At 44.3% G+C, this 13,552-nt stretch overlaps 1 protein-coding gene across 2 annotated transcripts; it reads left to right on the forward strand.

Moving 5' to 3' along the window:
• Positions 1–3,671: 3,671 nt before the first annotated feature.
• LOC121866415 (monocarboxylate transporter 9-like) lies at positions 3,672–13,472 on the forward strand. 2 transcript variants are annotated; one of them, XM_042366071.1, is made up of 7 exons: positions 3,672–3,833; positions 8,113–9,037; positions 9,185–9,307; positions 9,824–10,094; positions 10,906–11,805; positions 12,717–12,908; positions 13,207–13,472. In XM_042366071.1, exons 2-7 carry the CDS (start codon positions 8,405–8,407, stop codon positions 13,368–13,370), a joined length of 2,283 nt encoding a protein of 760 aa, XP_042222005.1. In that variant the 5' UTR covers positions 3,672–3,833; positions 8,113–8,404; the 3' UTR covers positions 13,371–13,472. The 2 variants fall into 2 exon arrangements, with proteins under 2 accessions (XP_042222005.1, XP_042222004.1); XM_042366070.1 differs by having other exon boundaries at positions 8,113–9,307.
• The last annotated feature ends 80 nt before the right edge of the window (positions 13,473–13,552 follow it).

Genomic DNA, 13,552 nt, shown 5'->3' on the forward strand with positions numbered 1-13,552 from the left:
GATCACAGTAGACCCATCCATTACCTTGACCTCGACATCAGGAGCCTCCATTGGATTTTTCTCCTCAAGAGTGTGGAGAAAATCTGACTTCTTGGTAGCTCAGGACCATCCCATGCTTAGTTCTCGTGTATGAAGAACTACGTCGATTGAGCCTGTCCTCCATATATGCATCATGCTGTGCTTTGACAAACTGAAAGACTTGATTGACAACATATACTCCTCACCATGACCTTCACCCATCTCGAGGTGCATCCCAGGATTTATCAGTCTAAGTTATTTAAGTGCACGACTTGAGGCGGTTATTACGCGTCCACCGTAACCCCTGCGTGCTGTTGCAGCTTATTGGAAGACAAACACACAAGAAATATCCAAGTTGAATACCCTGGAATTGAAACCAGGCCTGCTGGGTCATTTGAGCACGGTGGCAAAGGCAGGCAGGGTGTTGCTATAGTACTCTAATGTGTTTGTCTTCCAATAACCTACAACAGCACGCAGGGGCTTCGGTGGACGCATAGTAACTGTATAGGAAATTTTCTTCTCTCTTATTTTTCTCGTTATTTCTTATTTTTTTTCTTTATACCTGTTTCTATTTTTCTTTTCTCGAGATGGGTGAAGTTCATGGTGAGGAATATATGTTGTACGTCTGATTATGGCCGTGCAGATGAACGTGGTCACTATTAAAGACAGAGAGACAGACAGACGGATTGTAGTGGATTTCTCCCCTACAAACAAACGCTGTTTGTCGCTGCGTAGCCGACCCCACGAATTCCCCAGTGTATGCCTCGTTGTCTAGGTCAACCAGCGCCGCCCACGGAGCGGGGGTCAACTATCTACCCACTCTTACCTCCGCTATAAAAGACCTGACCTCGTGGTGACCTGTCTCTTTTCTACCTACACCAACCAGCAAGCAACACCAACTCCTCCTCCGCCTGCCTGGCGGTCCTCGCTCCCGCCGGCGAGCATGGCGACCCACAAGCTGTCCTCTTCTGAGCACCCTCACCAACCAGCTCTCTCTACATCATGCTGCCTTCCCAGCACCAAGCTGCATTGTACATCCAATACAACATGTATACAGAGAGCACATTGTGAGTTTCCTTTCTCCAACCCATCCTGAGTGTGAACACAAACAACCCATACCTCCACAAATGGTGACCCCCGGAGATTCGCACTCACACAGGATGGAGGAGAAACTGATCACGCTCCCAGTCTTCAAGCAACATGGAAGACTGGCTTATCCACCCAGAAGCACTCTCATCGACTCTACAGCTACTGTCTCTACACCGCAGGTTAGACACCCTAAAGCAGCTCTGCTACTCTAAGCAGACAGCCGCTCCTCTTCCTGCCCCAAGCACCACGTCCTACCGACCCCAACACACCCGTCCTGCCTCAGACGCCGCCCCCGGCCCAGCAGTACCCCCTGCCGCTCATCCTGACGCGGCCCCTGCTCCTGACGCGGACCCACAAACCCCTCTTTTCTCCCTCAGGTACTCCCTGCTAATGTCCTGCACCCTGCTGCTGTCACGAGCCCTCATCCGCTTCTGCTGACGCAGCCCCTGCTCCTGACCCAGGCCCCCACACCCCAGCAGGTGCATCTGACGACTCTGTACCAGCCGTGAGGGAAGCACATGCACCGCCCGTCCTGCCTCAGACGCCGCCCATACCTCCACAGGATGATTCTCTAAGTCACGTGTTAAATTCTTATCGTTAACAGGAGCGAGAAAAAGTTATCTACTTGACACACTTACACACCGATATAAATACAGCTGCTGATATAGCGTCGATCTTTCATATAAAATTTTAATCATGAAATACATGGGAAAATAATTGAGTACGGATTTTGATACTTCGAAACTACTGTACGTATTAAGAGACACTAGCAGAGGATACGCAATACCTACGGTACAATTACTTTGGTATATATTGTATTTATCTATATCTATATCAAGCTCTTCTTGAATACCTTGTTTATCCATCTTTAATATTCTCTAAAATAAAAACTGGTGGTACAGTATTTATCTTCCCAAATTAGCAATTATATGGTACAGTATAGCCTTAAATATAAATCATTTTCTGTGTTGTTATATAAGAGAAAATAAAATATTTGTACTTGAGGCATAACTCCTACATTCTAAAAATGCTCCTCTCTCTCTCTCTCTCTCTCTCTCTCTCTCCGATTATACAGGAACATTTTTAATGCTTAATCAATATATGTATTATAAACGTAGCGTGAATTACTGTAACACTGCAACGGGCGAACACTAAAGTTTAACACGAGTACGAGACACTCCATAAAAAAATATAAATTCGTTTTACGTTTGAGAATGTGAACGTGTAATTCTCTAGTGAACAATCTAATATATTTTCCTAGTACCAGTTATCTTTTATTTACATTTATTTCCACAAAAACTCGTTATTTCATTAAGGTTTGGAACCTAACATGACTTTCACTTTAGTGTGTGTGTGTGTGTGTGTGTGTGTATAAGTTGCGTGTGTGTGGATTAATTGACCCTTCCTAAAAAACAAAAATATTGAAGCTAAAGAAAGTATATGATGAGTGTGGAGGTGTGATGATGAATAAGAGAGTTTTGATGGGGGTGAAATCAGGCAGGGAGTCTAGCAAAGGCACGGTATTCAGAGGGTAAACTATATAAGTCCTCCATCTACACCTTGAGGCTTAAAGTGGTAAACAGCGAGGCGTGTCTGGCCATGGTTTGTGTACGTGAGTCAGGGCGCTACCTTTATATAATACTGCCACTGCATGGGATTTACTGTAACTTTATTAAAGTTTTATAGATAACAAGCTAGATAGATAGATAGATAGATAGATAGATAAACATATCCGTAGATAAATAAGATGCGATATACGATGATATAAGGACGTGTTTGTCCGTGAGTGTGTCTGTTTGTCCAGCCATAGCTCTAAAATCTTACACACACATTACATGGGTCTATGAGCACCTGAGTATTACTATTGACCACGGACCCACGGGCGAGAACCAAAAATCTTCCCCGACTGACAAAACACCACGGCGATTGTGGGGGGTGATTGCCCGTATCAAGGAGGGCAAACTGATACAGTCATGGTGAGATTAGGCTGATGTAGTTACCTGTGCCAGGGAGGACAAACTGTGATAATGAGTGCAATACAGCACTGTGTATATATGTATCTTGATAAAATCACACGTTTTCATTGTGGATTTACATGAGGTATATATATATATATATATATATATATATATATATATATATACCAAACCCGTACGAAGCCGGGTAATTTTGCTAGTAATCTAATAAAAATGAAAACACTGGTTGAGTGACCTTATATTAAAAGATACTGTCTCAGTTGCCAAGACTAGAATCCAATCAACCTTATAAGGAAGCAAAACCACAGTACAAATATAATATACAGGTGTAGTAACTTCCACCTGGTAACAGAGAATCATTGAGGTGTTGTCTTTATTTATAATACGATACGATGAGAACAACTGATAAGCTAATTTTACCTGATGGGGGTGTAACTTCACACTGGACTCTGCGTGAGGATATGCACAGGTATGTGTAGCTGACGACCATCCCCTTGCCCTGTAGGATAAATGGCACTAATTGGCACCCTCCCTCTATCGGTGTTGACGGTACGCTAGGTGGGCTTGGGCGCGGGGCTGGCAGGCAAGGAGTCTACAACGTGGGCTGGCAGTGTCAACATATCCACATTCCGCACTGAGCAACAGAGAAAAAACAAAACATGAACAGCTATAGAAAAGTGACGTATTTTGAGGGGGACACAGTGAGAGACTCGTCACTTGAATAGCGGTGAAGGTGTTCGTGTGTCCGAGGTAAAGTGACTTTGTACCTGCTAACATATAAAAGTTGTTATTTTTTCAGTGTTCATAGCAGAATGAGCATCAATTGTGTCTTTGGTGATAAGTTGAGCTTGAGTGGCGGAGGGCTGAACATACCCGCTAGCTGGGAAGTTGCTGGGTCTTGGAGACTTTAAATGTGAGGTGTATACATTACGAGTGTATAAACCTGTTCCCTGGCACTTTACTGGTCGACGATAACGAGGATCTGGTGTGTAAGGGCGTGTGTGAAGGTAGTGAGTGTTTTGTTATGGCCTGGTACTGGTAGCGTGACAACGAAGGGGAGTGTGGGCTAGTATACAGGTAGGTGTAAACACGGCGCTAGTGGTCTTATTGCTGTCATGCACTTGCTTTACCTCCTATAGTAGTTCTCTCTCTCTCTCTCTTTCATCCAGCTACAAACCAATACAGTATATTCTATAAGTTAAACATTAATAATTATAACCATCATACAACACAGTAAACAGAACTCAAATAACATACAACTAACATTGATTAACGTCTATAATCTCTTTTGCTATGATTGTTAACTAATAATTCAGTCTTATAGGAGGATAAAGATGTTTACGTCGCTTTATGTACAGAGATAAACGTATATTCAGTGTGTGCGTGTGTGTATGTGTGTGTGAACATTAACTTCTCTTAGTGTTCACAGTCGGTATATTCTTGGACCTCTCTAAAGCCTTTGATACTGTCGACCATGCCATCCTCCTTTCAAAGCTTGTCCCACAATTGGTTTACCTCATATCTGTCCAACAGGAAGCAGTATGTCTGCTATAATAATCACCAATCTGACTCCTCGCCAATCTTGTATGGCGTCCCCCAAGGTTCCATTCTCGGCCTAGTACTGTTTTTGTTGTACATAAACGATATAGTCTACGCCAGCACACTCATAAAATACAACTTATTTGCAGACGATAGTAATCTCTATGCCAGCAACTCAGACCTCCATTCCTTGATGAAAACTATGAGCACTGAATTGACTAAAGTCAGGACCTGGGTAATACGTAATAAACTGACCTTAAACCTCGAAAAAACCCACTACACGATCTTTCACAGAAGGAAAAACTTACCCCTAGACTTGGACCCCCCTGTACCTTGGTAATGCAGTCCTCAAACGCGGAGTTATTGTCGATGAGAAACTTAACTGGAGAAACCACATACAAGCCATTCGCAGTAAAGTCAATTGTTACGAGTTGGGGATTTAGAATATAGTTATACGTCTACCCAGATCCCAACAGGTAACAACAAAAAAAAAAAAACAAAGACAATCGGACTATAAAATGGTAGACAAAGGATGCGAGTTTTCGTTGTATATAATAGAGTACCATAAATCCCTTAACAAAATATTCAGCTTATAAATTACCCTTAACCAAACTTAACCTAAACATTAACAGTATATACATATTAATAAACATAAAACAATCTTGAAGCAAGTGGACGTGGGGGAGTTAATACAAATACAAGTACTTAAGTGAGGAGCTGAGATGGCTGACGAGTAAGGCTGAGTATTGTAGAAGACGGTAGGAAGTCACTGCACGTAGGTTTAGAGGATAGATGATCCTGTGGTCACTTCCCAGAGCCAAGTGCCTCTCCTCGAATTGGAGCTGACAAAGAAGACTTTGAGGAGGTGACGCAACCCAGGATATGGAGAAGGGAAACCTCGGAGTGGTAACTAAGACGAGTCATACTCGTGTCTCGTCCCTAGATGGCGTTGCTCGTGGTGCTGGGTAGGTAGATCAGGACAATAGATGGCGTGCTTCGTAGTGCGGGGTGGAGGGGTTCGTAACACAATAAATAGTGCGGTATCATGTATCACACTCGACAGTCACTCACTCTCACAGCAATGAAAGAAATCTATTATGATCTTGTTTAACAACACCTGATACACTGTCACAATCTATAGGGGGCTTCTGGCTCTTCAAAGACCCAATCCCTGGTTACTGCACAAGAGAGAGTTGTACGGACAATGACCTACTTGAAAAAAACAGATCACACAAACGAACAATTTGCTAAATTGAAGATGATAAAATTCGAGGATATTAACACCTACTGCTGTACCCTATTTGTTTACAAATCTGTCAATCACTTGATTGACAACACTTATTTCCAGTTCCGGAATAATCAGAGATACAACTTAAGGCACCACGAGGTACTAAGACCCCCCCCCCCCCCCTACTCTGCGCTCCTCTCAGTCCCAGACCTCCATAAAATATCAAGGTGTGAAGGTGTGGAACAACTAACCCCCACCCATCCGAGCAAAGACTACACTCCCTTCCCTTAAATCATCTCTTAAAAAATATCTATTGTCTAAGTATTAATATTTCTTGTAATACCTACTATATATACCAGGTTTTATTGTACCATCAAAACCATTATATCAGGAATTATCAGGTAGATGGATAAGAAATTACCATTGCAATAAACATATTTGCCAACTAGACATAATCTTGACAGCTCCGTCCTCTTGTTCCACTCATGTTGTACTGCTCCCCTCATCATATTTATGTTTTTTTCAGTTCCACTATAACTTATGTATATACTTAAAATATAAATGTAAAAATAAATAAATAAATAAATAAAATAAAATAAATAAATATCGAAGTGATAACCGTGGTAACATTCTGATGTGTTCTTGTGTCCACCATGCTATTGTACTATTCAGGATGACACTAAATGTTACATAAAGTTTTCTTGAGATAAATATATAGTATATATCAGGTGCCTACAAGAGAGCTCAGGTTCTCAACTGGCTCGGCCATGTTAATATTGTTATTATTATTAACTCTGTATCTGTGTTTTTCTGGCCAAATAAACTGTTTCAATCAATCAATCATCTTGGCATACACGGTCCCTTTCCACTACCCGACCTCTATCCCTCCCCTCTCCTCCCCACTTCCTGGCCCCTTCTTCCCTCCCCACTACCTGGCCCCTTCTCCCCTCCCCACTCCCCGTCCCCTCTCCTCTTCTCCCCACTCACCGTCCCCTCACCGTCCCCTTCCCACAACCTGCCCCCTCCCCTCTCCACTACCCGGCCTCTACCCCCTCCCCTCTCCACTACCCGGCCTCTACCCCTCCCTCCCTACTCCCCGTCCCTCCTCCTCCCTCCCCACACATCAGCTGATCCTTGCTTCACATGACGCAACAACCAACCACCACATCACCACACACACCACCACCACACACACACACCACCACACCCACCACCACACACCACCACACCAACACCACCACACCCATCATCACACACCACCACCACACCACTCACCCATCACCACACACACCACCCACCACCACACACCACCACCACAACACCACCACACCCATCATCACACACCACCACCACACACCACTCACCCATCACCACACACCACCATTTACCACTCACCACCCAACCTAATCTAATTTAACCCGACACATAATATAACATAAGATAAAGCAAAATAAAAAATACTTCATATTTGTGTCAGTGCGGTATACTTTAAAATAAGATAATGTAGATATACTTAAAAAAATATATATATTACATCACCAAGGAAAAACATCATTCATTCAGTCAGTCAGTCAGTCAGTTCCAATGGACACCGAGCTGAGATTCTGACTGACGCACCCCAGCACTCTAAAAACACGTCAACACACTCCATCTTAGTTCACAAGTAGTTCAGTTTTCAATACGTGTTGTGTGTAGTTCCCTGTTGACGGCGGTGTATACTTTGTTACAATGACATGACGTGTGAGTGTATGTTGATGACGCAATGTTTACACAACGGCACAATATTCTGCGTCATGAGAGTGGGATGTGATATTACTGACGGCGGGAAGCGTGTTGGTGCAGAGAGTAAGGAGGGAGGGGAGAGGGAGTGGGGGAGGTAGGGAGGGAGGGAGGGAGGACACTGGATGGTGATGGAGGAGAGGGTAGTGGTGATAATTTTTGTTGTTGTTGTTAGTGGTGGAGTTAATTGTTGTTATGGCGGGGTGGTGATGATTGTTGTTATCGTAGTGGTGGCAGTAGTGGTGATGGTAATTGTTGTTGTCGTAATATTATTGTTGCTGTTAAACGTTTATTGGTTTAATTACTTAATTAAAAACATTGTCGTAAGAGAGTTAAGAGTTCCGTAACAAATGTGTGTGTGTGTGTTGAGGAGAAACTGATAAAATATTACGTGACAATGCCCCCCATGAATGACTTAAGTAATTAGCATTTATTTACCTGGTGAATGAATCCAAACTAACAGGTGTTCTATAATTTTTACAGGTGTTTTTGGGGTTGATCCAGTAGGTGGTGCAGCTGTTCAAGGCAATATCTAGCGTCATGACAACATCTGCCTGGTACCGGAAGCCCACTTACTGCCGGATGCTGCCCAACAGATAGAGAACGGTAGTGGCGGTGTTGACAGAGGCTGGTGACCACAAGGGGGAAGACCACGATCCAGGCGACACCTTCAGAGGGTCAGCTGGGCCAGGAAGATGATGGGAAGAAGATAGTAGAGCGTTGTCGGGGAACCAGGACTTGTGTGACTCCGATTTGTTGTTCCGACGATGGTGTGATGGCTGGTAACGATGGTGTGATGGCTGGTAACGATGGTGTGATGGCTGGTAACGATGGTGTGAAGGCTGGTAACGATGGTGTGATGGCTGGTAACGATGGTGTGATGGCTGGTAACGATGGTGTGAAGGCTGGCAACGATGGTGTGATGGCTGGTAACGATGGTGTGATGGCTGGTAACGATGGTGTGATGGCTGGTAACGATGGTGTGAAGGCTGGTAACGATGGTGTGATGGCTGGTAACGATGGTGTGATGGCTGGAAACGATGGTGTGATGGCTGGTAACGATGGTGTGAAGGCTGGAAACGATGGTGTGATGGCTGGTAACGATGGTGTGATGGCTGGTAACGATGGTGTGAAGGCTGGAAACGATGGTGTGATGGCTGGAAATGATGGTGTGATGGCTGGAAACGATGGTGTGATGGCTGGTAACGATGGTGTGACGGCTGGTAACGATGGTGTGATGGCTGGCAACGATAGTGTGATGGCTAGTAACGATGGTGTGATGGCTGGAAACGATGGTGTGATGGCTGGTAACGATGGTGTGAAGGCTGGAAACGATGGTGTGATGGCTGGAAACGATGGTGTGATGGCTGGTAACGATGGTGTGAAGGCTGGCAACGATGGTGTGAAGGCTGGTAACGATGGTGTGAAGGCTGGAAACGATGGTGTGATGGCTGGTAACGATGGTGTGAAGGCTGGTAACGATGGTATGAAGGCTGGTAATGATAGTGTGATGGCTGGTAACGATGGTGTGAAGGCTGGCAACGATGGTGTGAAGGCTGGCAACGATGGTGTGACGGCTGGCAAAGATGGTGTAGAAGTGACTGACGACCCAGAGGCATCACGAATTCCTGACGGAGGCTGGGGGTGGATGGTGGTCCTGGGCAGTTTCATCATCACGGTGAGAGAGAGAGAGAGAGAGATTGGAGGAATGTTTACCTCATGCATAGTTAATCTAACCCAAATATTTAATCTCTTTATGTATCACCTGCTCTACTGACCCATCCAATCTAATCACGTTTTTATATCTATCTATCTACCACTACCTCTCTCTTCTTAATTGTGTCTCCCTGGTCGACCTCCGCCCAGTAACAGGGGTAACTAGACCAAACTGGCAAGGTTGTATTGATCTTAGACCCGCCTCCCTTGGCCTCACACACAAACCTCCCCGCCCTCTCCTCTACTTCCACAATACTTATCCCATCCCATCAACTTTGCTTTTCAGTGTGTGTGTACCTTTACAACATCTGCCATTTGTCTACAAGCGTCAGTAACTATAGAGTGACTGGTGTCTTTCTTATCGGTGGCCTCTGATCCCCATAAAATAGTAAAAAAAAAAAAACACTAAATAAGAATACTGTAATATATGCGCTTTCGTGTGACCCAAAACCCTGAAGGTGTGTGTTGGTATTTGCAGATGCTGGTGCCTCTGTTAGGTTCTTGTTTCGGCGTGCTCTTCTCCCGCTACCTGCTGGATGAGGGCAGTTCCTCGGCCACCACCGCCTGGATCTTCAACACCCATTGCTTCATCTGGAACATGATGGGGCTCATCATCAGGCCGCTGGCGAAGGAGTTTGGCTGGAGAAACGTGGCCATTGTAGGCAGTCTCGTCACTTCCGCCTCTGTTGTCATCTCGGCGTTCACCCCGTCACCCGAGTTCTTGTTCTTTTCCTTCTCTGTGTTGAGTGGTAAGAGTTCTTGTTTCTTCATCTCCTGCTGCTCTTTGATCAGCAATAACAGCAGGACCCCGGTAAGACGTTGATGGTAAGGAAAACATGACAAGCGTGTGTATAGCCTCACACACACACACACACACACACACACACGCACACACACGCACGCACGCACACACACACACACACACACACACACACACACACACACACACACACGAGATCTTCACTATTCAACTTGTTAAAAAAATTACCAGGGAACTGTGTGTGTGTGTGTGTGTGTGTGTGTGTGTGTGTGTGTGTGTGTGTGTGTGTGTGTGTGTGTGTGTGTGTGTGTGTGTGTGTCTTTAGTTCAAGCATTTTGAGTAGTATCTTAAAGTTTAATATGCATTGCTAGGGGATTTATTTTGGTATTAATATTATCCTAACAACTGAAGACATTGTGTTCCTAGTCCTTTCTGAAGTCTGTCACGTCACTGGTCAACTTGGAGATGATTTTTGTTACAGATACGCAACAGCTTCCCTTAACACTCATGACGCCGCCTCGAGGGTCATGTACTGTACACTCTTCAGTAAATTAAAGTATTCTTATATAGTACTGATAACTAACTGTGTAAAGAGTGATTCGACAAAAGCCAAGGATAATTTTTTTTTGTGGGATTTCAGACGTAATGGGAAGACTTCTAAAAACTCTTCAACGTTAAGGATTATAAATGACTGGGTTTTCATCATTGTTATTATTTTCTTCCTCTGCATCAACGTCTGTCGGAGTTGGTGTTAATTAGTGTATGTTTTTTTTTTCTTACACACGTCTTTACCTCGGCAGGTATGGGCGGGGGCGTGGTGGTGTGTATGTCCTTCATCATATTGCCAATGTACTTCGACCGGCGGCGAGGTATGGCCAACGCTATAATGAATGCCGGGGTGTGTACGGGGCAGATCGTGGGTCCTCCTTTAGTCCGCCTACTGCAGGATGAGTACGGCTTCAAGGGCGCCACTCTCATCGTCGGGGCCATCATGCTCAATAGCCTCATTGGGGCCTGTTTCTTCCATCCGGTCGAGTGGCATATGAAACCACCTCGCCGCCAGGGTACAAGAGAGGTGGCGGAGGGGGAGGAGGAAGGTGCTCCGATGAGTGATGAAATGGATAGAATTGGAGACATTGAGAAAACACAGTCTGCTGAATCTCTCTTTAGTGATGATAATGAAGGACCTGAGTGGGGGGAGAGTCTGATACCTCGGGGTGTAGCAGTGAGAAAGAACGGTACGCGTGATGGAAGAGGAGGAGGTGTTACGCCCCCCACGGACAATATAACACATTCCATCCCCCTGCTGGATCTCTCTGGCCTCGCTGCCGCCCCTGAGAGTGACGCTGAGATGACGAGGGTGGAGGTTAAGGGAGGGGTACGAAAACTAGGGGTCCTACTGGTGCGTGTGTCGAGGTCTACCATTAAGGATTTAGGTATCTTCCGCTCCCCACGTGCCATCATCATCGCCGTCAGCAACACCTTCTTCATCAACGGCTACTACAACTTTATAATGATGGTGCCTTTCGCCATGCAGGCAGCTGATCACACACTAGCGGACTCCGCCTGGTGTATTTCAGTGTCGGCGGTGTGTAGCCTGGTGTTTAGGATGCTCATGTCCTCACTCTCTGACTGGCCCAAGTTCAACATGAGACTTGCCTACATGTCGGGTCTTGCCACCACCGCCACATCTATTCTGGGTAAGACGAGGAAACATTTGACACTCTCTTAATAGAGCCATTTGCTGTCGTTAATCAATTCAGTGTTTCCAAGATCATGTATTATTCCGTTCCAACTTATTGTAAAAATGATCACTATAACTCTAACAGTTATAGAGGATTCAGTAACAAGGAACCCTGAGTTGTATTACTGTTCCTGTCACGTCACTAACACCAAACTCTTGAGGTAAATAATGTGAATATCCCAAGTCTTAAAAGTGAGACGGCAACACAACATTACATACACTGATATATTGTGAGTGTTTGAGTGCCCTGTGACCTTTTTCCTAGATTCGTACGTGACTGCGAATCTAGGAAAAAAGAGTCACATGAAAAAAAAGTCACAAAAAAGAAGTCATATAACCTAACCTAACCCAAATTATTAAATTATCATGAAGGGATTAAATCATTAAAGGGTTAAATCATTGTGGACCAAAGGGTTAAATAATCGTGGTCAAAGGGTTAAATCATGATCCTAAAGGGTTAAATGATAGTCGTCAATGGGTTAAATCTTTGTGGTCAAAGGGTTAAATAAGTCTTCAAAGGGTTAAATAATAGTCGTTAAAGGGTCAAATTATCGCCAAAGGGTTAAATCATCGTCATCAAAGGGTTAATAGCAAGTTTATGGAATATTTATATTTTTTACCAAAATAGTCACTTCAACCCAACCCAACCTAACCTAAACTAACCTAGGATAGAAAAAAAAACATATATATATATATATATATATATATATATATATATATATATATATATATATATATATATATATATATATATATATATATATATATGTAACTCCTTCCATGTCTTCATCTTACTGACAGCATCTGGGAGGTCAAGAACAATTTTAACCCTTGTTTCCTTCCCCCCTCCAACGCCCTCTCCTCCAGTGTTCCCGTTAGTGAAGGAGCTGCAGTGGTTGATGGTGGTGATGGCAGCGTGGGGCAGCGGCGTGGGTACTACCATGGGCCTCTTCAACCTGATCATGGTCAAGATTATGGGCCTCGAGAATCTGCCGCCTGTGTTCGGTGCCTCCTGTCTCATCATAGGCATCGGCTTCCTCTCCCTAGGCCAGCTCATAGGTCAGTCAGTCAACCCAGCCTACCCAAGAATCTCTCCATCGGTGTTTAATCCCAATGTCTGTCTCTCTCTCTCTCCTTATTTACATATTCTTAGGTTCCTTTTTCGACATGATCTATATCTCCTACAATGATTCAAGGCTTCACTCGACAATGTGACATAATGGACGAAGGATTTTGACAACCATACCGAGACAACAGGAGTCGCAGTGTTCCTTTTGATATTCATTGGACCCCCTCGGTAAGGATACATTACCACACACCCATGGCCACCAGTAACTCCAGATGTGTTGTGTTACAGGTGTGATCCGTGACGCCAGTGGCAGCTACGCCGTCAGTATGTGGGTGTTGTCCGGGGCAGGCTTCATCAGCGTTAGCCTCTGGTTCTTCATGCCGGCCGCCCAAGCTTACGACCAACGCAGGAGCACCAGAGAAGTTAATGAGGAGGAGTCCTTGATGGGGTGATTCCCCTGTCGTCGAGTCCTGTGTGTGTGTAATAATAATAATAATAATAATAATAATAATAATAATAATAATAATAATAATAATAATAAACGGTTTATTAATAGAGTTGCAGCCGGTGGCTGAAAATATACAGACTTACATTTGATCTAGGCATAATGATATAATATGCATTGAATAAGTTT

This window comes from Homarus americanus, unplaced genomic scaffold (genome assembly GCF_018991925.1).
Source record: "Homarus americanus isolate GMGI-L3 unplaced genomic scaffold, GMGI_Hamer_2.0 scaffold16430, whole genome shotgun sequence".
Taxonomy (NCBI): Eukaryota; Metazoa; Arthropoda; class Malacostraca; order Decapoda; family Nephropidae; genus Homarus; species Homarus americanus.